The following is a 27,271-nucleotide window of genomic DNA, read 5'->3' on the forward strand; positions in this document are numbered from 1 at the left end:
AACTACAACTGTCTACAATATTTTACAGCTTGATATAACTAGAAAACATATATTAATTATAAAAATGCCCATGGAGTTTTATGATTTTATTCATTTACATGACATGATCTAGAAATTACACTTTAAATAGGCCTAGTCTTTTTCAAGACAGTAGGATCCCTGGTTCTTCTTATTCCTCGTCGTCTTCTTCAAAAAAGCAAGCTGATAAGGAGGTGAATTAAAATAAGAAACATTTAGATTTTTAGTTGATTTGAAATATTTTGATGCTGGAATGTCTTATTTTAAATCACTTATTGAGGATTAAAAAAAAAATTCATTGTATGGTGGTTGTGTGTTGTGTCCACACACTGCAAAGACACATTTATATGCAAACACAATATAAAAGTGAATTTTGCATCCGATGACCTCTTTAAGAAAGGTTTAATCGGAATGTGAACATTAACTCCACATTTAAAGTGTGAAAATCAAGTTTTTAATGTTGTTTATATGTCTATGCAGTGTTTTTAACATGAGCAAATGAAAAATCAGGTAGATTTAGCCATATAACGAGGCAGCGGTCTGACTCCAAGATGGCGAACGGAAACATGGTTTGTGTGACATAAGCAACACATTATTAGCTGTTTGATAACATTGTCAAGCAAAAGGCTAATCATATGAATTAACGTTATGTGTCCGACGTTGTAAAGAGTGATACAGATTGTGCAGTTTTTCTCAAGTTGACCGAGTGGATCTCTGAGCTGGTGTGAGTGAGTGAGGCGGGGGTAATTAGCATATTACCACTAAGTCACATTTATTTATATAGGGCTTTTTTACAATACAGCTTGTTTCTAAGCAGCTTTACAGAGATAACAGGAAAGTAATGCAAAAAAGTCCCAGAAGAAAATAGCCTCACAGTCCAGCTTATGTAAGTTCAGTGATGTTTCATTTTTGTTGTAAAAGTTATTAATTTAGTTTATTTGTATATTAGCAGCTCTGGAGAAAAATGTAATGTCATCGTCCAGCTCAATTCAGTTCTCATAATGGTGTCAATGCAGGTAGATCAATATTATTGTTGAATATTAAATGAAATTTAAATACTAAATGAAGCAGGGTGTAGAGTTACATTCAAGCTTAAGGCATGGAAAAACGTTCAAATATGTAATTTTGGTGATCAAAGATCAGATTTAAGGGAGACTTTAAATACAGAAAACATACAGCAATGTTTGTGTTTGGAGAGGATATTGAGCAGCGATGAAGCAGGTAAATACAGGTGTAGATGGACTTCCGTCTTCGGGCAATTCATTGGTCACGTTCACTTCTCCCAATACATGTTCAAAGTAAACCAGGCTAATAAGATTCATAGTGGGAGGGTAGAAAGCCGTGTATCCACCATTCAGACCCATACTCCAGCCAGAAGCCAGAAAAGAGAGCGGAGAAAACAGCCAGTAATGGACATCCACACACAAGCACGCATGTAGGTGTGGTGTAAAGAACAAGAGTTGTGGCTGAATGGAGTTAAGCCCAGTGTCATTTCAGGTGCGAAAGCGACATGGATAAAGCGAAACCAGCGCAGCTGAGATCAGCGATAGGGAATGTCGGGACCGCGTTAGTCATCATGAGCCTCGGCGCCGACACCGGTGCTTTTGGAGTCTGTTTTTCATCGTCGTGATGGTTTAGTGATGAGGAATTTCGAGACGCACAGGACGCCGTGTCTTCACACCGTAGTGTACTTGTTTTTCTTACTGACTTCTGATCGGTTTGGGTGAAACAACAGACTAAACATGGATACGCCGAGGGAAACCAGGAAACAAACAATCAAAGCCAAATCAACCAAGCGCAAGAACAAAACGCACAAGTCCCAGAAGCTGTTCAGAAGGAAATCGTTGAGATCGCTTGGAAATTTTATGAGCAGGATTGTCAAAACTTTGGGCACTTTAGCACACTTGGGGGACGCGGACCAGCCGGACGCGGGAGAGGATGATGATGGGGGGTTTGGGGACACTCTGAGCGCCCACAACACTGGGAATTACAGAGAGAACTCGACGAGGAAGACAGTTGCGCCCGCATCATCTTATGGATCTGTGAAGGAAAGACTGTCCTGGTGCTACGGCGAGAAAACTCCGGGAGTTCAGGGTCTGAAGAATCACGGAAACACCTGTTTCATGAACGCCGTGGTGCAGTGCCTGAGTAACACGGAACTTCTGGCAGAGTATCTGGGTCTGGAGCAGTATAAATGTGAATTATATGAGCGGAGGATCAACGGGGTGACGAAGAGCGAGGAGGTCAGGGGGGAGGTGACGGAGAAGCTGGCGTCGCTAGTGAGGGCGCTCTGGACGCTCGATTACACGCCTCAGCTGTCGGTGGAGTTTAAGGTGAGTTTCGACCAACTTACACAATGGCACGCCCCTACAACATAGTGTAGTAGACAACTTCTTTGAGAGATCCTTTCTTTAAGTGTAGAGTGGAATCGTTTATTTTGCTTTATACTGAAGATCATCAACAGGTGAGTTTGTCTGAACAATTTGAACTGCATCCCCGAGTCAACCAAATCGCAGACATTTTGTATTGATGGGGGTTAACAGCACCGACTTCGAATTGAACCGAGAACAAGTGATAGCAAACGCATTCGGAATAAAAAAAAAAAAAATGTAGCAGATTCTAATTGACTTTCATGAGCTCAATCATTGTTGCTACAAAGTAAACTGGGACACTGAACACCTTTATAAACAACTCGTTTGTTCAAAACATTTTGGAGCATACATAGATGCCACGCTATAGGTCAGGATAGGACTGAACCACTGAATCGTTCTAAATTGATTCTATAAAACGAACTGTTCAGAAGAACCGATTCACGGAAATAAATAAGTAGACTTCCTCATCACTAATTCAAAAGTCTGCTCTATGCCTTCATGTGTCTGTGGTGGAAGTGGGAGGGGCTTAGAGTAGGAGGAGACAGGTGAATCACCTGTCAACAATTCCACCAACTTGTTTCGCAAGTATGCAGAATGTTTTTAATTGTCAAAAGGAGTTTTGTTAGATCAGAAAAGTCATTTCTTTTTACTTTGTTTTCCTTTTTGCAGGAAAAAAATGGCAATAACACTATACCTACTAACTGGCAATAACACTTTTAAACATTATGCATTTAAAACATTCAGATAAACAGGATACGAATCCTGTCGTCCACTTTTCAGCAAGATTGCTCACAGCTATTTAGTTATGTACAAATGCCTTGAAGGCACAGTATCTAGAATCTTGTAACTTAATGCTTTCCTAGAGAAAGAGAAAGAGAGAGAGAGAGAGTCGCACATTAGTTCACATTCAGACTTTGCCCCTGGTGTTCACATTCATTCAGATCTGCCCTGTTTACCCTTTATGAGGATAGTTTCTGCTCTGTCTATAGACCTCATTAGCCTATAGTATCAAGTGTATCAAAATGCACTCTTTTAAAAGCCAGCCTGTCCCGGAATTTTACTCTAAAAGTATTTCTGAAGGCTAGTTATAGACTAAAATGGTCCTTTAAACTAGCCCTGCCTTCTCTGTCATGGTTTTAAATAGTCCTAGACTATCTAGTCCAGAGTTTAATGATTTCCTGGAGGAAGAATTACTCCAGGGCTAAATTGAGGCTTAAATTAGTCAGGTTTAAAGGACAAGTTCGGTATTTTACACTTAAAGCCCTGTTTACAGATCGTATCTGATGAAATAGAACGGTTAAGATTACAATTTGGACACATGCTGCTGTCCTGAGAATTTTAGGTTTATTTCGCTTCACCCCCTCACCCCCACAATGGTTGTCTATATGCACTGGAAGATTCCGTCCTAAAAACACATTAAACTTTAGTTTACAAAGACGTGAAACTCACCGAGTGGTCAGGGGTGTTCACTGATATGTTCCATCAAAAATCGCTGAAAAAGATGCATTCCAACAGGTTTTATCGTAGTTTTTGTCCAACTCCATTGACTTAATAGGACGTGCTGTGAGACCGCAGAACCTTTACGGTATTACTCCGCCGCTTCTTCTTCTGCTTCTTCTGTGTATTCAATGAAATGCCCGTGGTTTGCTTGCAATTGGCAAAGGTGCATTATCGCCACCAACTGGGCTGGAGTGTCTATTATTCAAGCTCTCAACGGAAGAATCACGGGTGTGACGTGTTTGGCAAAATAGGTCCACAAAAGCGAAATAAACCTAAAATTCTCGGGACAGGAGCATGTGTCCAAATTTTAATCTTAACCGTTCTATTTCATCAGATACGATCTGTAAACAGGGCTTTAAGTGTAAAATACCGAACTTGTCCTTTAACTTCAGGTTAACGTGTTTCAAAGAAGACACATGTATTAGTTGGATATATAAAGTTGTGGTCAGAATTAATTGGCCCCCATTGGCAAATATGAACAAAAAAATTTACAAAAACCTAACCTTTAATCGAAGCAAAATAACTAAAAATGGGGGAAATGTCATTGTGAAAGGTTTTTTTTTTTCTCTAATACACTGTCCACAATTAATGGAACCCTTTTATTCAGTACTTTTCGCAACCTCCTTTCGCCAAGATAAAAACTGTTGTCTTTCTATTTTGTGCTATTTTCTTGACTTTCTAATTTTTGAAGCTCAGAACTAAATTTCATGTATATAATAATTAGTTTACTGTCATTGTGAAGGGAAAAGAAACATCAACTAAGCCGTTTTCCTCATATTAGGCACAAGAAGATTAATAATGAATGTGTACATATTGAGAATTAATATAATACAATTGGTAGCCTTCAGTAAATTTAAAAAAGCTCAGCTTTAGGAGGGGAAGAGATGGGGCAAGATGAGAAAAAGAAAGTGATGGATAAGAGGAGAGGGCAGGTATTGACAAATAATCTACTGCCCACTAACATGGTTTTAAAGCTATTTCTTATCCTTTTTTTGGCCTTCAAACGTCTTGAAATGCACAGATCAGATGCATATTATTTTTTTACTCCCCTAACAACCGAAAAGTGAGGACCTCAGTGATTATAAAGCCCTGCCTATGGCCCTGTTTTAGGCATAAGATCAATAATGAATGTGTACATATTGTGAATGAATTTAAAAGCTTAGTTACCTACCTTTCCTGGTAGCCTTCAGTAAATTAACGTGTCTGAGACCCTATGTTTACTTTCTTCTAACACAAAAATGAAAAGCCTTTATCAGTCAAATCTCAGCTTTAGGAGGGGAAGAGCCAGGGCAAGAGAAAAACAAAGAGAAAAAGAGAGTAATGGAGAGGAGGAGAGAAAAATAATCTATTGCCCACTGACATGGTTTTAAATCTATTGTTATCCAATTTTTTGCCCTTCAAAACATGTTAAAATGCACATATGTAACTGCCTCACATTTGGGACCTCAGTGATATGCCATATGCATGTTAATATGCAACTATAGTTAATAGTGAGAATTAGACCTTAAACTAAAGTGTTACCTTTTTATATATATATATATATATATATATATATATATATATATATATTTTTTTTTTTTTTTTTTTTAACCATACCCTCATTGGGGGCTGAGCCCCCCTAAATGAAAATCCTAGAATCGCCCCTGGTACCAGTCAAAAGTGACACTGGATCATGTGACACTAAAGACTGGGGTAATGGCTGATGAAAATTCACCTTTGATTACAGGAACAAATTATATTTTAAATGTATTAAAATAGGAAATCAATATTTTAAATTGTAGTAATATTTCACAATATTACTGTTTTTTTCTTCTGTATTTTTGATCAAATAAATGCAGGCTTGATAAGCATAATAGACTTCTTTCAAAAACATTAAAAATAGTAACGTTTCCAAAGTGTTTTTCTACTGCCATTGTTTTTCTTGGATTTGCTTCTCAGTTCCATGCAATTTTAAGATTTTGTTGGTTCATTCCATGTTTTATAGGCAACCTCTGTCATGCTAATTCAGATTAGCACAGTTGGTTTGAAATGAATTCTTGTTTGTTTTTGTTCAACCAGGTGTTAGTAATCTGTACTCAATCTGTGTTTCAGAAAGCCATTTTGTAAACCACGATTAGCTATTCTAGATTAAGGCCTACTCCTGGATTAATTTAAACCCTGTCCGAGACCCCCAACCCCACACACGCATATTTCAGTGCACACAAATTCAAAGAGTCATTAAGCAAAACCCTCTCAAATTTGTCTCATTATGGCCGCGAGTTTAAAATTCATTTTAGTATGATTTATAGTTTACATGTATTATTCATAAATGTATTATTATAGTGGCCATAATAATTCCTTCAGTGTATTTGTAAAACTAAATCGAAAAGTGTGTGTGTGTGTGTTTGTGCGTTGTCTTGGTTACCCAGCAATGTGCAATACTGATACACAGCTGATACACTCAAGCACAGCTTGTGTTCTGCTCAGATATCATCCTAAAATGAAATGTTTCTGATATCTGTCCCATTTCCATGCATTCCCCTTTACTTCTCAACAACACCCTGTCCTGTATGTTATAACAAATAGAATGTATTTAGTTTCTCTGTCATAATGAATGGCACTTCCATAGGAACAAAATGAAATATGATAATTCATAGTTTAATTAGTAATACTTAACCATTCAGTTTTGTGCTCGTCTTGTTTACAGGGTTTGGTTTGTTACTGAATAGTAAAGACATGAAAGAGGCCGTATGGTAGAGGCCACAGTGGATATTTAGTCTCTGAGGTGAGGAGATAAATGATGAGGGTGAGAAGGAAGGTCAGAGGAAAGTGAATAACACAGAGCCTGGACATCAGCAGAAATGAATGACTCCTCCATATGGAGAAACAAGACAGACTGGACATTAAGACTTGTATGCATCTCTCTTTGTTTTTCTTCCTTCCTGCCTGAGTTCTATATTCATGCCAGTGTTTTGTCGTCCAAACTCGGTCCTGGACGGCCACTATCCTGCAGAGTTTAGCTCCAACTTGCCTCAACACACTTGCCTGGAAGTTTCTAGTATGCCTAGGCAAGCCTGCAAGGTTAGCAAAAAAAAAAAAGTGTAATGCCTGCTAACGCTGTGGGATGCAGGGAAGGACACCAGAGGCCTTTTTTTAAATAGATGTCAATGGAGGAGAGGCTTTACTATGCTGAATAAAGTGCTTTTGTGGGAAAACAGCTTATCATTTAATGAATTGACATCGGCTAATCTTCAACATGTTTGCTCTTAAATATACGTGTTGGATTGATCTATTCACTGAAAAGCAAATGCTGTTTTATAAGAGAAACCACATACAATGAAACTGTGATTCAGTTTACAGCACTTCTCATCCATTTCTATGATATCCGCAAACAGTCGCACAACTCTGAACAAAATGCAATGACATCAAGGCTGTAATGTGATTGGTTATCAAAGCACACGTGATCCAAGTTAGCAATACGCTTTCTCCAATGTTAGAGCCACGGACACTCGTATCTCCCATTAATAAGACCATTTCTGGCATAGTAAGACCTTGATTAGCTGTTCAGGTGTGTTTATTTGGGTTTGGAGCTGAACCAGACTGAATCTGAAATCACCCCCTATACCCTTAAATAGGACATTATTTGAGGGGACAGTGGTGTCCGAAACCATAGTGGACATTATCGAGTGCACTAATTCAATACCACATTGCACCGCAATAATGAGTGTACAGCTGATGTAGGCTACACTCGACGGCTGTCCGTATTCGCTCACTCGTTTTCATTCACTTCTTCAAGTGAACTGTATTAGTGGACTAACGTAGGAAATAGTGGTTTAGGGGGCGATTTCGGATTCAGTCCCAGAGATTGTCTTATTATAAGGAGATGAGAGGGTCTGTGGGTCTTACCATTGGAAAAAGCGTAACGGCTAACTTGGATCACGTGAGGTACCTCATCTTATTATATTATTGTAATATATATTATTATATAATGGCACTGACGTCAGTGGCCAGCTTTCAGAGTTTTATGACAGACAGTTACAGTTACACACAGTTTCTTGTGGAGTAGCGCGTTCGTCTTGTGAGTAATGTTCTATATTTGGTGTTATATCGCTAGTAAACGTACAGTAGGACTGCAGTGTTTGTCTAATGTGCTTTACTGAGTGGGAAAAGAGTGTGAATTGCTTTGTAAGATTCAGATTACAGTGCACATAAAACCACACATTTAAGGTTTAGATTTGAATCTGTATACATAGCAGAGATACTAGTCATTAAAAATGTAATTGTAATTTAATTGTTGAAATCTGGAATCCATAGAAAGAATACATATATTCCTTGATTTTTTTATATTTTGTTTACCTTCATTCATTAAAAAGTATTATTATTATTATTATTATTAGGCACAGCAGTCATAGATCATTACAATTCAAGTCTAATTCATTTGTTGAAATCTGGAAGCCATGGTGAGTATACATCATTATTGTATTTATTTTTAATAAAATACATTTATTTAATTAAATAACAATATAATACAATATTTATGATTTAAATGATTCATTTTATGTTTATTCATTAAAATGCATCATATTAGCACCATAGTGCATAGTCATTCAAGTCTTATTATAACTGGCAAAGAAATAAAACATCGATATTGTTTATTTTCTTTAGACAATATAGATAATCGCTCAATATTACACAATGGCTATTATTAAATACTACTACACATTTAAATACTACTACACATTTGCTGCTGGTAATGCCATGAATTGAGTCTTACCTGTCGCGACATTCCTTATTCTGCCAACTGTTATAAAACAACATTTTTATCAAAGCAAAATCTACATTTAGTTCCCAACAAAAGTATTGTTTAGTGTAATACATGTTGAAGCAAACAGGCTGTCTATTCATTAAATGATAAGCTATTTCCTCACAAAAGCAATTAATTCGGTGTAGTGAAGCCTCCTCTCCATTGATATTCATAAAAAAAAAAAAACAGCCTCTTGTCTCTTTCCCTGCGTACCGCCAAAGCTGGAGCGTTAGCTTTTTTGGCTAAAGGTTATCTCCCAATTATAAGACCATTTCTGGCATAGTAAGACCTTTATTAGCTGTTCAGGTGTATTCAGTTGAGCTTGGAGTTAAACACTGCAGGACAGTGGCCCTCCAAGAGCAGGATTGGACATCCCTGATCTAAATCAATCATGGAAATAAAAAAATAAAAAAAAGTACATTAGAATGCCATGGTCCAGTATCTTCTTTATACTGATTTATTGATCAATATTGGGGTAAAACAAATGTAAGCTGAGTTCGTTTACTAATTTCTTTCACCAGAGGCTTTTAGATTGCATACTGTGCCTACATACTAAATTAGTAATTAGGTAGTACTAATCACACTCAAAGTTGAACTGCTTTTTAATAAACAGTCAAATTTGTATGTGACCTGTCCGCCTTCTTGCTGTGAGTGACAAATTTGTAAAGTGGAAAAATGAAATTGGTGCCTCCAGGATATGCATGATGTGTGTAATTAAAATGATGTTTCCAACACTTTAAGATGACAAATTAAAAATAAAGAGTCAGTCTGTCCTGCCTTAGTTACTTTTACTTACTTTTTTTAGCAGAGTTGCTAGCATATAACATTTAGCATAAAGTTAAAATTGAATGTTAAATATTTCATACTGAGCTATGATATGGACACATATGTTTTGTTTTTTTCTCAAAATATCCCACAGGTCAGATTAGATTCCTCAATGAGCCATATTCGGCCAACTGGCCACGTCTTTGACACCCCAGATCTGAAATGGAAAACTAGTTGATTCTAAAATGAAAAGATGAATGTGGTAAAGGAACATTCCAGCGCGTCTGTCTGGAAAGCTTAAGAATAGGAGGGAAACTCTGCTAGCAGCGCTGAAGCTGAGGTTATGTAATTCATCATGTTGCTTTGAATTGGCAATGGAACCAAGACAGGTCGTGGTAACCTGCTAGACTTGTTTTCATTCTTGTGTAAGAGAAAGGAAAGGTTTGTTCTCGGAAGTGAAGGGAGCTTGGCAATGTATGTCTAACTAATTCACACACAAATAGTATTGTTTGCCCATTGGAGCTTTATATTGTAAGAAGAGGTTGAAAGAACAAAAATGAAATGTTTTACTATTTACAGGGTTTCAAAGTCTCTGTGCTATTATGTTTAGTGACTTATATGAAGTTCAAACAGTTTGCTACAGTATGAAAGGGTTGATAGTTGATCAATGGCTTGTTTGCGACTAGCTGGGAGGAAGAAAGTCAAACCCAGTCAGTTTAAATCTGTTCAGAGATGGGTTCGATTGAACTCTGTTGATTTAATTTCCTAAATATCTCATACTAGAACACCTGTTAACCTGCTGTTGCTGTAGGCCTATATACATGTCAAATAAAATACAGTCTGAAAGTTCCTGTTGTTGTTCGCATTTCTGTTCGTTAGAAGTATCAGTTTACAGCCTGCAGTCCTGATAGACAAATATTCATAGGTGTAAATGTCATAAAGCTGTAGTACAAGGACATCTTGGAACTTTGGACCCAGTTTACTCATGCAGACATGATTTGAATTGATAAAGGGTATCTGTGCTTCAGGTGAGATGTTGTGACAAATACAGTAACATTGAGTATGGAAGAGTCAGTGTGAATGCACTTTCAGAACACCCCAAAAAAGAAAATTATATCATTATTCACTCACCCTCATGTCATTGCAAACTTGTATGACTTTCTTTAGGGAAATAAAAGAAGATATTTACACACAATAAAGTACATATCTGTACCTTTAGGGGTACGATGGCTTGTCACTGGGGCTGTACCCTCAAGGGTACAATATTGTACCTTAACCTTTAAAAGAAACGGTACATATATGTACCTTTTAATACTTTTTGACCCTCAAAAAGGTACATATATGTACCTTGAGGTCCAATAATAAGCCCTATGGGGTACGCTAGTGTAGATTGTACCTTGGGGGACAGAAATGGACTCCTACTGTACCCCTATTTCTGACAGTGTAGAATTTTTTCTAATGGTCAAGTCAATGGTAATCAAAACGGTTTAGCTACCAAGATTTTTCAAAATATCATCTTTTGTGCTCCGTAGAAGAAAGAAATGCATACAGGTTTGGAACGACATGAGGGAGAGTAAATAATGACCATTTACATTTTTGGGTGACCTATCCCTTTAAGTCACTGTGTTGGATTTGAGAACCAAAAACAGTCCAATTTGAGAATGAATCATTCAGACAAGTTATAACTTTACTGAAAGGATTTATAAGAATGACTCGTTTATTAATAGGGCAGCATTACTTCTCTCTTGAACTTGTCAAGGAGTGCTTGGGTTTGACTTAAATTTCAATCAGTTTCTTACACAAAGGTTTATGTGGCTTTAAAATACTCGGAATATAGTGCACGCTTCAACCATTTTTATCATACTTTTATGGTGCTTTCGCATCAGTTTTCATTCATTGTAATTGCATGGAAAAGAGCAACCATTCAGCTTGAGCTACCAATGAGCTTACATGAGGGTGAATAAAATGAAGACTGAATTTTAATTTTGGGTGCACTATTTTTTTGATACAGTTGAGCAAACACCATAGCAGTGATAAATGTTTTTCATCTTGTAAATAAACATGTTGTGCTGGTTAATGCAATACCGAAACCATATAGAATGAGAAATAAACGAGTGGATAAAATAGAGTGGAGAATGCAATATTTGAGGATTTTTGTTTTTCTTAAGAGAAGAGATTAGCAAAATGAGGTTCCATTATAGAAGTACAGAATTTCTGGTCCTACTGAAGCTTTGGGATTCCCAAAATCTGCCTCTATCCCCGATCAATCCAAATATATGTAGATAAGGAGATTATTATGATCTGATTATGTGATCAGATTTCTTTACATACTGTCTGTTGCACAGCCCTCACACTCAGATGACAGTGTGGGAGTTTGACATATTCCTGACATATCTTTGGGCATTTTGTGCATGTTAGTTTTTAGGCCTCAAATAGTTCACAACAAATCAGGTGTAAACTGACTTTTCAAAGCTTGAGAGAAGGAAGTGAGAGAAGTGGAAAATCTCTCTTCATTAAAGTTGATTTTTGGACTCATTATCAGGTGAAAATGTGTTTATCTTAGACAAGTTTGCGGCTCAAAATGTCACTTTCTTTTTTTTTTACAGCACCTGTAAATAAAACTGCAAAATAAATAACACCTCACCTTGTATATTTTCAGAATACAGGGCTGTTCACACCAAGAACTTTGACTATAAGATAGCTATAACAAAAACTATATTAGCGTCAACACCAACGCATGATACAGTTTTGTATACTAGTTGGCGCTGCAGTCATGTTGTCTGCCACTTTAAATGCTCGTGCTCTTTAAAGTTGGGTGGATTTTGATTGGCTGTCACTGTTTTAATAGTTCACAAGTTGTAAAAAAACAAAAAACAAAACATCTGAAAGTGAGTTCAAAGATATTGATCATAGTTGTCATTAATCGTCATAGGTGTGGTGTGGACTACTTCTCGAAGAATTAGAGCAATTATTAAAACTTCGTAGGTATAGTTATCATTATAGTCATGGTCCTTTCTTTAGCTCTGGTCCACGAATTTGGTTGGTTGAGTAGTGTTCCAAGGCTGTTTATTACCACAGCTGTCAACTTGTGAGTTTCATATTGTGTTGATGTGAAGGGGAAAAGATTTGTAGATATGAAGTTATCATGTCATTTGTTTTAAAACTTAATCCAGATTCCAGATCAACATTTATCTGACACAATCTCCCACTCCTTCCCTAGAGTGCTGTGTCCAAGTATGGCTCTCAGTTCAAAGGAAACGCTCAACACGACGCTTTGGAGTTTCTGCTCTGGCTCCTGGACAGTGTGCATGAGGATGCCAATCTCTCCACCAACAACAACCACAGCGGCAGAGCCAAATCGTCCAGCAAGGTAACACACCACCATCAGTCCTTCTAAACGTTCTTTAAAATATTTTTTAAATCAACTAATTGGTGAGAAAATCCAGCGACCAGCATTGTAATTTTACCGATAAAGGGTTAATATCGCAAATTTAAAAAAACAAGAAAAAAATGACATAAGCTAGTAGAATGCACTAAACCAGGGGTTCCCAAACTTTTCCATTCCAGGACCCACCTAGACAAGAATAATCTATCTCAAGACCTATCAAAATATAAAATAATTTTAAAGCATGAATGTGGGGTGGGAGGCGTTAAGGCCAATTTATACTTCTGCGTCGGGTGCGCGTAGAAGGTACGGCGTAGCATACGCATTGACATGTACCATACGTCGTACCCTTCGCTGTACCCTGACGCGCACCTCCTCAAAAATGTAACTACGCGTCGCGGCGACGCGGACCGCAAGATCTGTGATTGGTCGGCTGGATAGCATCGCGTTTCCTCCTACCCATTTCCGGAATGATCTTCTGCACTCTGCATCGCCCGCCCGCCATTTTTTAATTCCGAAGATCAGTGAAGAGCCATGGAAATAGACCAAGTGACCGAGAGATTGCTTGAAGAAGTGCGGAAATACAGCCATCTGTATGACTCCTTCAGTCGCCATTGCTCGTAGAAACCTAAACTCAAAACAGCCGCGAGGAATGTAAACACAGTGGAACATTAAAACCCACCCGCGCCAACTAGCGTTTCGGCGGTGTAACTGCAGAGCAACACAGACATTCGCAGAAGTATAAATGCTCACGACGGCGTAGCCTACGTGCGTAGCCTACGACGTACACTACGGCGTACACTCGACGCAGAAGTATAAATTGGCCTTTAGTTCTCTTTGGAGCAGTTTTTTTTTTTTTCTTGTTATAGTATGAATGACAAGTTTAATTGCAATACAAACTTTTGGCACATTATAAAAAATTGAGAGCCTAACAGCCTAATGGCTGTTGAAATAATGTGAAGAATACTGAGTAGTTTTTGTCTGCTGCCTCAACTGATTTACCAGACATGGCAGAACAAATTAAAGAAATGAAAAAAAGATTAAGTAAGCTTAATCATAACCAAAGGTTTGATATGACAAAAATCAGAATATAAAAAAATATAATAGACTAATAATTTTATTTGACAGTAGGCCCAGGACCTAGATATTTATGCTGCGAGTGTTGTTAAACTCATTGCGTTGTTCAGCGCAGAAAACGCTTTCGTGCTCGTGTGTGTACATGTGAAATACTTTTTATATATAGGCTATATTTTTTGCGTTGTAGCAAAATGCATGCAAGGGAACGCAAACAACGCACTCTTACGACGACCATATCTCTGAAAGACAACAGTGCTGTGTTGAACAGACGACAGAAATCAGTGCGATTTGTTTCATGAAGCGCGTGCTTGCAACATGTTGTGTTAACAATTTCAGCGTCTCAGAGCGGCGCGGTTCATTAAGCGTTTCTGTGCGCATTATTAACAAGAAGAAACTCGTTTACTCCAATCACTGCTCTGCATTCTGCATGAGATCGCATTATACCGGATAATTCAAATGTCACGAAAGGCTAATTCAGGTCTCCGCTGCGTTTCCCAAAAGCATCGGGAGCTAAGCTGATCGTAGAGACCATAAGTGGCAACGGTTTTACGATCTACTTAGGCATATACGATGCTTTTGAGAAACGCAGCGCCTTTCGTGACATTTGAATTCTCCTGTGTAATGCGATCTCATAGCGATTTCTATTTAACGTTGGTACATCGTGCAAAATGTTTGTGTGTGTGTCACTCAGGAAACGTAAATTTAGCTGCAGCCAATAGTGACTGTGCGACCCACCTCTTCCCAATCTGCGACCCACAAATGGGTCGCGACCCACAGTTTGAAAACCCCTGCACTAAACGACTAGTCCAGGAGTTCTCAACTCTGGCCCTTGAGGTCCACTTTCCTGCAGAGTTTAGCTCCAACCCTAATCAAACACACCTGCCTGTAACTTTCCAGTAATCCAGAAGCTGCGTCCGAAATCATAAAAATGCCGCCTTCGGAGGATGTTTTTCAAGGTAGGAAGGCATTAAGGCATTTCCGAATTACCCAATGTTAGCTTTACTTCCTGTCTCCTGAGATACCTTCATCTGATCGGTTTTTGAAGACAGCATAGATGTATCCTTCGCTACCTTTGATATCCCACAATCCTGTGCATTTCATTCCGTGACAGTAAGGGTCTTTGCACATTGAGTCCAAAATGTTTGCACGTTAAAAAATAAATACGACCTCACAGACCCCTTGAGTCAATCACGTTTACACACTGCCCCCGAAACTTTTATCCGTCAAAAAAATTCTGATCGGGTAAACTTTTCTGCATTTTTCGCATCCGTAGCAAGCATTTTGAGAGTTGTTTTGACAATTCAGTGCCTCCGTACAAGCGAACGCAAAAATCCAGAACAGTTCAGGATCAATTGGTTCACGGAAATTGGTGGTCTTTTTTTTTAAATATGTGGCTCCAGTATCGCTAGCAAAGCATCAAACTGAGCCACGGACATCCTGAAGTAAACTTTGAATCGCTCTGGATAATACCGCAGCTCCTTGATAAGGAGGTGGAACTCTCCTTCCTCTCGATGCAATCTCAGGATTGGGTGGACCCAATATTTCCTCTGACAGGATGGCGGATGACAACAAAATCATCCTGACTGCTTGAAGACTCATCGCATAATAATTAATACGCATCGGACTTGGTTTCTGTGCGTGACGAATACAAAAATACGAAAATTTTGGACTCAGTTAATGAATTTCGGACTTTGTTGTATTCTTTTCCTGTTAACACTGTAAAGCTGTTTCAATAAAGATGACTTGATTTGACAAGGCTTAAGCCTAGTCCCAGACTAAAATGCATGTTTGAGCTGTTTTAAATGAAAGCAACTTGCACTGACATATCTTAAATTGTCAGTGCCATTGTTTTGTCTCAAGATGCACACCAGTAATTAATTTTTCTAAGGCACGTTTATAAAAGCCTAATTTGTCTGTGGAAACCAGACCTTCATGTCATTTCTAGCGAGAAATAACTATTGTTGTAGTTAAATATTTGCTTAGTTTTTTTTCATCAAAGGTCTCTCTGTCTTGCTGTAGATCATTAAATATTTTCATTTACTCACTCTCATGTCGTTCCAGACCTGTATGACTGTCTTTCTTAAAATGAGCGCTTCTGAGAAAAGAAATAAACTAATTGCTAGAAGTTGTGAACTTTGTGAAGTTCATTGCCATTGTGAAAACTGTGGCAAATGACCAGGCTTGTGTCTTAAAGTTTGCCAACAAACTTTGTTTTCAGAGTTGTCTCTGAAATATTTTGTGCTTATTACTTGGAGGGAAACTTAGTTAACGCAAAGTTTCTGCTACTTTCTACTTTGCAGTCCAAAACACTGCAGACTACTAATTTAAATAAGATTCCACTTCAGAATAACACTGTAAACATCATAACCTCCAATAGTTATCTTAAAGAGCTATTTCTACACATAAAAAATTATTTTGTTGGTATAAATGTATGATTCAGTGATATTAAATAGTATTTTTGATCAGTTAATTTAGATGTTACCATTTTTCAGTGTACAGACCTCTGGTTTGGATAAAAATCTGCATATTAACACATTACAAAATTATAATAAATTGTTCTCGGTTATATTGTTAACTTTAAATGCTTATTTGTGCACTGACATGCATTAAAAAATGATTTGGTTCCCATTGCGTTACAGTCCAGTTCTTTAGTTCATGTTTACCCAGTTCACCCCCCTCATACATATAACTGCATGACTTTTTTATTTTCTTCCATTGATGAGGCACTGCATCCAAACTACCAGTCATCTCTTGTGTGTCTCTCTATATGGTGTTTCTACTGAGTCTGAGGTCTCAAACTCCATTAAGCTAATTGCAGCCTAAGATACGACTCCCCCCTGTGCATGATACATTGGCTGACTAGTTTTCCTGTTTCATTTGTTAACTTTTGTGCTAGAGAGAGTGTGTAGGAGGGAAACATGAGTGAGTGGATTGGTGTGGGGGTGTTGTGAATGTGTTGTAACGCTCTGTATATTTCAGTAAGACCTTATTGTAAGTGTTTATTCTCTTTAGAAATCTATGAGGAATTAGGGAGCGTGGAATGCACTTAATAAAAATCCACTGGGGTGTTTGAAAGAAGGTGCAGTTTTGATAATTACACATAATCACCCTCTCAGAATTTGGAGGTTGTTAGAATGCAGTGGATTGTACAGTGTCAGACAGCAGCAGGTCAGCTCAAGTCTGTTTTGGCAGTGAACACACTTCAGCCTTTGTCTGCTGTAGTGGCAGCAAACGAAGACGCCAAGCCTGCATGGTAATGTGGCAGCTCCATCAAGAGCCATTTTTAGACTCATCACAGAATGGGTCCGTATCTCTGGCCCCATCACATCACACTCTGATCTCATCCAAACAGAGACACAATTATTACCAGCTGAATAACAACTAGACACTTTCATACCCTGTTATTGCTTACAGTTTGACATTTGAGATCGAAACTCTTGCAAACTCTCGTTTAAATCAGTGAAACTTTACACTCTGTCTGCGATTTGTTGATTGTAAAGGATATTTTTGTAGTTTTGGTGTGCAGTTTGCTCGTGTCTGCATTGCAAGTGAGTGGTGCAACATGAAGTGTGAGCACTAGGAAAATTACACTTCTTTTTCACAACGGGAGGGACCGAGTCTGAGTCAAGGCAGAGACCTCAAGAGGGTCGAGTCTGAGTCGTGACCAAGAAATATTGTATCGGATTCAAGACTGAGTCCGAGTCAAGAACAAGAAATATCGTATTGAAATCAAGACTGAGTCCGGGTCAAGACCAAGAAATATCATATTGGATTCAAGACTGAGTTCAATCAAGTCAAGAACAAGAAATATCATATTGAAATCAAGACTGAACTGAACTGAACTTTTCTGTTTCTGATGCAGAAAAGTTAGTTCATGCATTCATGACCTCGAGACTGGATTACTGTAATGCTTTATTAGCTGGTTGTCCTGCATCCTCAACAAACAAGCTACGGTTAGTCCAAAATGCCGCCGCTAGAGTTCTTACGAGATCAAGAAAATATGATTTTATCATCACTGCATTGGTTACCTATAAAGTTCTGTATTAATTACAAAGTATTGCTACTGACTTACAAAGCCCTAAACGGCTTAGCTCCAGTCTATTTAACGGATCTTCTATCACCCTATAATCCATCGCGCTCTTTAAGATCACTAAATTAAGCTTTTAATTTATAAATTGTGTATTTATGATACTGATTTTTTACTGCAAAGTTTGTTTGATTGTTTGATTATTTTGTTATGTATGCTGTAGCGCTTTGAGTATGTGAAAGGCGCATTATAAATAAAATTTATTATTATTATTATTATTATTATTAAATTCAAGGCTTTTGGTCATACCTAGGATATCCAGAACCACCAAAGGAGGGAGAGCATTTTCACATTTGGCTCCAAAACTCTGGAATAGTCTTCCTGATACTGTTCGTTGCTCAGACTCGCTCTCCCAGTTTAAAACTAGATTAAAGTCGCATCTCTTCAGCCAGGCATTCTTATAATCCTACAGTTCAAACTACAATCCGGCCTCTAGCACATAAATGCCAGAGGAGAACTGGCCCCCGACTGAGCCTGGGTTCTCCCAAGGTTTTTTTTCTCCATTAGGTCACCTGATGGAGTTTTAGGACACCATTAGGTCACTTGGAGTTTTTCGGTTCCTTGCCACTGTTGCCTTTGGCTTGCTCAGTTGGGGATATTTTGGGGATATTTAATTTAATTTTATCAATCAATAAATTCCTCTTGAAAAAACTTTGTTGTATTATTTTAATTTAATACTGTGAAGCTGCTTTGATACAATCTGTATTGTGAAAAGCGCTATACAAATAAACTTGACTTGACTTGACTGAGTCCGGGTCAAGACCAAGAAATATCATATTGGATTCAAGACTGAGTTCAATCAAGTCAAGAACAAGAAATATCATATTGGATTCAAGACTGAGTCCAGGTCAAGACCAAGAAATATCGTATTGGATTTAAGACTGAGTCCAGGTCAAGACCAAGAAATATCGTATCGGATTTAAGACTGAGTCCGGGTCAAGACCAAGAAATATCGTATCGGATTTAAGACTGAGTCCGGGTCAAGACCAAGAAATTTCGTATCGGATTTAAGACTGAGTTCGGGTCAAGACCAAGAAATATAGTATCGGATTTAAGACTGAGTCCGGGTCAAGACCAAGAAATTTCGCATTGGATTCAAGACTGAGTTCAAGTCAAGACCAAGAAATATCGTATCGGATTTAAGACTGAGTCCGGGTCAAGACCAAGACATTTCGCATTGGATTCAAGACTGAGTTCAAGTCAAGACCAAGAAATATCGTATTGGATTCAAGAAGACTGTGTCCGGTCTCGAGTACTACAACACTGATGTTCACAATTTAAAATGTCAAATATTTTAAACATAGTTTCAAACATACAAATCAAATGTTTCTAGTTAGAGAGAGAACAAGAGAAATAGAGTAAGAGATGACAGGTCAATTGTTTTTCCTGGGCTGTTTGTAAAAATATGAGTATGATTTACCATGAAAGTGCTCATTTCAGTGGTTAACCTCAAAAGAGTGAGAGTGAGAGTTCACTCAGAAATTAGTTGGTCTTGGCTATAGCCTGATGTACTGCGCCTACATGATCACAAGAATCTATATCAGTTTGAAGGAAACGTATATAAATAGTTGAATCAGAATCTTCCTAGTGCTCACACTTTAATAGGATTTACCCAGCAAACCAGAACGTTCTCTGAAGGAAATATTACTCAAGGCGTCCACCGCCTCAAAGCCCAGCTGTCCATCTGTAATTTACCTTCATCAATTTAAATGATTTTTTTTTAAGAACTATTCCGTTGATGTATGGAAAAATTAAAGCAATACAATTTGCATTCTTCTCTACGTAGCTCTTCCAGACTTTCAGAATAATTTTAGAAGTGGTTAGTTTTGCACTTGATGAAAAAAGCTGCACTTCAGTTTCTTTGGCTGTTGTTACAAATTTCTCAGGTACACTTATACACTAAATCCAGACACATTCATTAGTTACTGTGAGATCTCTTTGCCTTAATGGAAGTGGTGCTTATAGGAATATAATGGATCCATGGATGGTCTGTTTACAAAGATTGACTCGCTGGTATGACTTTCGTTAATTGCATAGAATATTTCGTCTTCGTTTGCACAGAAGAACTTCTCATGAAAAATTTCTGCCTAAAGGCCCTGATATACTTCGAAATTGAAGAAAGAACTGATGTAACGTAATTTCACACAAAATAAGGCCAAAAACAAAAAACAAAAACTTAATTTGGAGTTAATTTGGGGAATTCGAAACAGCTTGCCAAAGAGAACTTTCCAGAAAGGTTTGCTCCGGCTGGTAAACACCTTTGTACTACCATTGGTCGTTGGATATGTGTGGAAATTTTTACGTGGAAATCTTTTCCGCTTAATTTCTTCTTTTGAGTCCGTAGAGTTGAGATGTCTGCGAGTGAAAACATAAACAGAGCTGCTTTATAGTAGAAAATGAAGTTGTACTTCTTCTGAAAATATGTTTAATAAAGTAAAGCTGCTTGATTTTAAGCAATCTATTGTATAAAGTGCTATATAAATAAGCGTCACGTGTCTTTACTGGAGTGCCGAATTGCAGAGCTTGTGCAAACAATTTCAAGTTGCTATGATCAGATGCTTTTCTTATGCTTTAAAAAAAAAAAAAAAAAAAAGCTTGCTGTTTTCTCAATTTTGTTGTGTTTATTTTGTTATTGAGAGGAAAGCACGCAGCACATATTTACATATTCATCTAAACGCCGCTCTCAGCAGTGTGGGTGGTGCCGGATGTTCGCTAACAGTGTATCGAACTTCGTTTTACCACTAAACGAAGAATGAAAAAGAACTTAGCCGTGAGTATATTGGCGCATTAATTCACAACATGTGCTTATGTACATGAATTTGTTCTTAATCTTGTTCGAATGTTTATAAATTTGGAGTATTCTAAATGAGCGACCACCCAAGGTTAGTCATTTGCATAAAACACATCCAAATCTCTATATAAGGGCTTTCCATACAACCTTGCCTTTACAGCCTTTCGTCACTCTCAGCAAACATATAATGCTCTCTAAAGATGCAATCTTGCCTAAGAGCATGCACAGCAAGATCCTTTAACGATGCCAGGTGTGCATACTTCAAAACCAGTTCAAACACAATAAACACCTTTTATACAGACCTCTCATTAGCCAGCTTTACTTGTGTACCAGTGTTTCTGCGTTGTCATGAGAAACTTCGCAGTTTAAGCTATAATGCACCTTTTCTTACTCTTTCACTGTATATGATGAAATATATTTGTGATTTTTGCATATAGAATAAATATAGAAATATAGAATAAATTTAATGAACGTTATTATGAACGTTTGAAAACATTCATACGCAAATGTTATGGACAAATTATTGCGTACGCATACTTGGTGAATGAGACGTTGTCTTTAAACACAGATGTCATGCTGGGTATGAGTGTACTGCAGTTTCGGGCACATCTATGAATTTCTCACAGATGGTCTTGCATATTACTGTCTGAAATCGGGAATTCCAATCTTACTGTCTGGCTTTTGATAGTCAGGGTTCAACGGTAGCATGGCTTACCATTTGACTGTATTTACAAATTTGTATTAACAAAATTGATGTAGGGAGTGACTATATAAGAGGGGATGGTCTTGACATTGATGTTGGTAAGTCTTGCATGGAATAGTCTAAAGGGCTGTTTACACCTGGCCACTTCATGCGTTTTCTCAGATCGGATAGCTATCCGATCGTGAAAAGACCAGGTGTAAATGCCCTCCGAAACGCATTCGAGACGGATTTGAATCCGATCGCTCAAACCACTTCAGGAGGTGGTCTGGGCCGCATTCCTGACGAAACTGGACAAGTGTAAATGCATCTGGTTGTTGAAACCACATATGTAAATTGTACTCCTCCCAAAATGCTAAAAAAAATATAAACGTGTGAGAGCGTGTTATAGGCTATATGTAATGTTATAGCCAGATATGACGACGCTACTGGAACACGCATCACCTCAGATGAGAAGCTGAGCATCTATTCATTAAGCCAACGTGCAAACTATCGCAAATCAAAGTGAAAGTAAGTCGTAGACGCTTAACACACAATCATCATCATTAAAAGTAAATTCTTAAGAAACGAAATGATCTTCACAGGGCTGTTGCCGCTCTCTTTTATTGCGGTCTTTGAAATTTTAGCTGATGATCAATAAAATGCAGCTCATATCTTTTGCTTTCGGTGACGTACACTCCATTAAATCTGCATATAGCGCGGGAATTGAAGATCGGATTTAAATCCGTTCGCAAAAACACATTTATGTGACTAGGTGTAAATGGAATCGTTTTGATAAATCAGATAGCTATCCGATCTGAGAAAACACATGAAGTGGCCAGGTGTAGTTGCTTATTAGCATGAATATTACTAGGATATTGGCTGTGTATTAGTACTTATAAAGCACATATTAATGCCTTGTTCTGCAAGACCATATTCTATATCCCTAATCCTACCCAATATCGAAACTTAACAACTACCTTACTAATTATTAATAATCAGTAATTCGGAGTTTATTGAGGCAAAAGTCATAGTTAATAGTTAGTCAATAGTGAGAATTGTACCCTAATATAAAGTGTGACCAAATTTCTTTATGTAACAAATTTTTTTTTACTGCGTCTATTTATAATTGGTGCAAACAGTATCTACCACTTGGTCAGAGTCTTCACCTCTCCCTCACCAAATACACTTAATGCTACATGTATCCTTCTTGAGGAGCAGGTGTTACACAGAAGCATGTTTTCAAACATCAAAACATTTATGACAATGTTTTTGAAAAATTTGTTTCATGTTCGTCTTTGTGCTTGTTGGCTGAATTTGAATTAGTTCATTATTCGTTTTTGTTTTTATCTGTGTGTTTCCAGATATGTCTTCAGGCATATCTCTATATCATTCAGTATTATTTGAAGGAGCTGCCATTTTTGCTACACTGTGCACAATTTTTAGTATATTGTGTTTCAGATTAGGCTGTCCCAAAGTGGCTCAAAAATATATGTGGCCACTTTCCATGTCGATCAGATGGCTTCTCCCAATAGTGGCATGTCTAATCTGCAAGACTCTGAATGCAAAGCTGAGCCTGTTTGCTTGAAGTGGAGAGTCTCTGGAGAGACTGTCCTAATCTGATTCCAGCTGTGCAGACTTTCCTTCAGATTGGTAGTGGCACTGAAGACTTGAGAAGAGTAGAGAATAAACAAATAATAAGAATCTAAGGTAAAATCAGGAATGGGAACAACCCACTCATTTGAAAAGCTTTGAGGATTGTATGTTTGTTTTTTTGTTTTTTGTGTTTTTTGTGTGTCCTGATGGCCTCACATTCTGCAGAGAGAACAAACCAAATCCCTTTGACACCCTTGTCATCTCAGTTATTTTGTAGTGCTAAATCCTGTTCAAACTGACTTCGACAAAGCAACCAGAAATCATTACATTTTAAAGAGATATTTAAACATTAAAAAGCGTCATGATGGTATTTGTTGTTTATATGAGACTTTGTTTGCAAAAATATTAAAGCACAAGACTTACTGCGATTTATTGGATGTGAGGATGTTGAATGTAAATCATCTGCTCTGAGCAATATGCCCATTATTATGCAGTCTCCCGTTTTGTGACAACTACACTAGTTGTGTAAAATAAAACTAATAACCAGGGCTTGACATTCACTTTTTTTGCTCACCAGCCACTGTGGCTAGTGGATTTCCAAAATCACTGACCACAATTTTGACATCGAAACTATAAAGAAAAACTGCTATATAGATATTATTTTTTTAATATTATCTCATAATTTGGCAGCAGGTATATTAGGCTGCTGTCACTTTAAGACCTGATGCACGGATCCATTATACTGTTAGTACTTAGGTGGCTTCATGTGGGCGCACTTTGAGTGTGAGCACAAAATCTGCACGAATGAGTAAAAGTATGCGCAATACACGCAATCCCACGCCCGGCTATATTACAGTACACATAAATGTCAACCCGCCGAGGTGGCTAGTAGTGACTGCGTTACACGGCACTACTGAAATCCACCCGCATTTGGCGGGTGTTAATGTCAAGCCCTGCTTATAACTATTTATGATCTATTATTTGTTTATTAGTCTATTATAGTCTATAATAATAAATGAGTCTTTGATCTGTCAGTTTCTGTGTCTTGCGATGTCACGTTAAAATAGTTCGGGCTCGGGCTTAGTATAAACGTTTTGGAACGCAGGAATGTGTTCTGTGTGAACGCTCTTTAAGAAACTTCTTGCCTGCTGAAATTTCAGTGTTCATTCATGGATGAATCAACATCATGGATCAAGTTTGAATCACTGTTGAATTTTGTTTTGATTTTGCAAACATTGTTTTGTCTTACTTTCCATACAGACCTTTTGAAATTTTGAAGCATTTTGTTAACTTTTTAGAAAATTTAGCATCAAACATAACTTAAACATTTTAAAAACATTATTTCAACACTGAAACAACAACTTGCATTATTTCAACCACATTTCAGTGTTGAAGGATGGTCACGTGCCGGTTGGGTTTGATCAAGGTCTAATGGACCCTTATTTTTCAGGGCTTCCTTAAGATCGACTAGTTGGCTAGTCCTTCACACAATGACTAGTTGATTTTTCAAATCCCTAGTTAGCGCATTCAGCGACTTGAATGCTTACTAGTGTAGCGACGGACAATACAACAACCAGGTGACATCCATTGATAAAATCACTGGCAGTGGAGCTTTAGTATGTATGCTAGTATTGTCTCCAGGGAGTTGTCTACTATTTCAGTTCTGCTATGAATTCAGACATTGTCCCAAGAACATCTGCTCTAAAACAATAGTACAGTGATGACTACATGGTTATTTCAATAGGGGCCATCTAAGTCAAACACACAATGAAGAGAGATCTTTAGAAGCAGTGAACTCTGTCACACTGGATCACTTTTGGACAAGCCTCTATAAACACAGCTCTGAGATTGAGGCATCATGAATATTTAACAAGTTCAACCTAAGAGAGACAGAGAGAGTAAGGGGTTGAAGTCATAAAGGGATGGAAGCATATGCCACAAAAGACAGGAACATTAGACTGGGAATTGATCGGCTGAGAGGGCAGAAAGCACATCCGGCTCACCATCACCCGTTCCTGAAACCTCAGGGGTGCTTTAAAACTGCACCATACACTATGTAATGGCACTCTGCCCTCTTTATGAACCCTTTAGAGGTGAATTGGTATATTTTAAGCACTTTTAAACATAATAGACTTTTAATGACCCCCTTGTGAGAAATTTAGCTTTTTTTCCCCTTGGCTTTTCCATCATATTATGTTGCTTTCACTAGATACTAGATACTTCCTTTGGGACAAGGACTTTTTTAAAAATGTCCACTTCTCTAAATTGCAGATTAAAATCGTTTTTAACAATTGATTGGTGTTTTATACTTTTTGCATAGTACAAAAAGTATGGAAAAGATATTCCATAATATATTTATACTGTGATAATGCACAGTGAATAGAGCTGTATAAATTTGTAATAAAATGAAGTGTGTGTCTGTGATCTGAGCTGTTCATAATGTCTCTCTCCTGTGATTAAGTGCCATTGGTGTCCATTCAAACCCTCAGCTTGCAGGTACCCACCTGACACACGTACATGTTCCCTAGACACTATTAAAGGGCCTATAATGGATTTCACTGCTGCTTGAAATATTTAACACTTTTTTGGGGGGGGGGGGGGATTTTGATTAAACCAATGAATATTTCAGATAAACTCCCTAAATAGTGCAAAGAACAACTAAAATATTCAGAGGCATCTAAACTTTTGTCTATTCTTTGAAGTGAGATGTGAACTGTGTAGAGTATGTGTTGCTGATAGGTGTGTGTGTGCGCCCGTGTGTGCGTGCGTGGAGGTTCAAGACTCTACTTCTCCTGTTGTGCAATTGTATCTTAATGCTACATAAAAATCTACACACCCTGACACATTTCAGAGAAAATAATTAATTAAAAAAAACTTGGAATAACTAACTGCATAGGTGTGTGCACACCCTTTTATAACTGGGTATGTGGCTGTGTTCTGAATTACCTAATAATCAAGCTCATGTGAAATTGTCTTCACCTGACGTGACTAAGGAAAAAGAAAGAAAGAAAAAGTTATTACTTTTTCTTGTTATATTTTTGTCAGCAGTATGTTTTAAAATGCCCTCATCCTTCCCTCGACTCATTTAGCCCAAAACTCATTAAAATAAATAAATAATGAAGTGTTCATCGGAGTGGTCCAAGACCTTAAGACTTTTGTCACACTTGAACCACAAAAACACACACAAATAATTTGACTGGAATCGAGGAGTTTGACCCCTTTAGGAATGAATGGAATGCGAGGAATGCTTCAGTACACATAGAAAACCTAAAAATGCTCATAATTCTAACTAAAATGCTAAAACTTTACCAAAAATGTATTTTATAATGTCTACATGTGTATCTAAATGCATACTGAAGAGAAATTACTTTAGGACCCAGCGGAACAGCTCATTTGCTCTATATAGAGCTATAAGGCCATCTAGTGGCTAGAGTCGTGAAATATCATGTTATCATATATATATATATATATATATATATATATATATATATATATATATATATATATATATATATATATATATATATATATATATATATATATATATATATATATATATATTTTTTTTTTTTTTCACAAGATATCGGCAAAGACACCCAATGTAAGATATTTTGAACTGAATTAAAAGGGTTATGCATGAAATTTAGTTATTTTGAATTTAAGTTGAAAGAATGTGTAGAATGTGCTTAAATTATTATTTATTTATTTCTTGATAAAATGTAATTTAAAGGTAAATAAAATAAAAATAAAAATGACAAAAAATGTACAACAAAATTGCATTAAAAAATAGAAAAGATATTATCAAAATGAAATGAAATAAGCTTTCTGAAAAAAAAAGGTATAATTTTTGGTTTCGGGTCATTTTGACCTGCGATGAAGCTGCAAGCGGCGATAGGACTGTGCTTGTGTAGACAATTAGGTGATACAACTGCCATGTATCCTTACAGATATCGTGTTTGAAAATGGGTTTCAAAGTGTGAGTTTGTGAAAATGATACCTTTATCATCTTTATACACTACAAAAATGCAAATTTGTGAAAACTACTAGACTGAACATGTTCCTCTTAAAGAGTGAAATCGGCAACTATAGGCCTGGCATGCATAATACAGCGTTTTTAGTCTGTGTGAACAGGGATCATTTTGACAACAGCGAAATGTTGCGACAATGTGAAAAACGCGAAGGAAAAATATTTCCGTTTGTAGGACATCATTGCCATGT

The 27,271-nt window shown here is 37.4% G+C and overlaps 1 protein-coding gene and 1 long non-coding RNA gene across 3 annotated transcripts in view; one reads left to right on the forward strand and one right to left on the reverse strand.

Moving 5' to 3' along the window:
• LOC309474532 overlaps positions 1 to 27,271 on the reverse strand; it is a 117,015-nt gene that overhangs the window by 68,105 nt on the left and 21,639 nt on the right. The window lies entirely within an intron of this gene.
• Positions 1,329 to 27,271, forward strand: part of usp43a (ubiquitin specific peptidase 43a) — a 99,059-nt gene continuing 73,116 nt past the window's right edge. The window contains exons 1-2 of one of the 2 annotated variants that reach the window (XM_082136714.1): positions 1,329 to 2,351; positions 12,659 to 12,808. In XM_082136714.1, the coding sequence (XP_081992840.1) occupies positions 1,761 to 2,351; positions 12,659 to 12,808 (741 nt within the window). In that variant the 5' untranslated portion in view covers positions 1,329 to 1,760. The remainder of the gene's footprint in view (positions 2,352 to 12,658; positions 12,809 to 27,271) is intronic. The other variant, XM_082136713.1, reaches the window with a different exon arrangement.

Source organism: Leuciscus leuciscus (genome assembly GCF_965113295.1).
Source record: "Leuciscus leuciscus genome assembly, chromosome: 14".
Classification (NCBI taxonomy): Eukaryota; Metazoa; Chordata; class Actinopteri; order Cypriniformes; family Leuciscidae; genus Leuciscus; species Leuciscus leuciscus.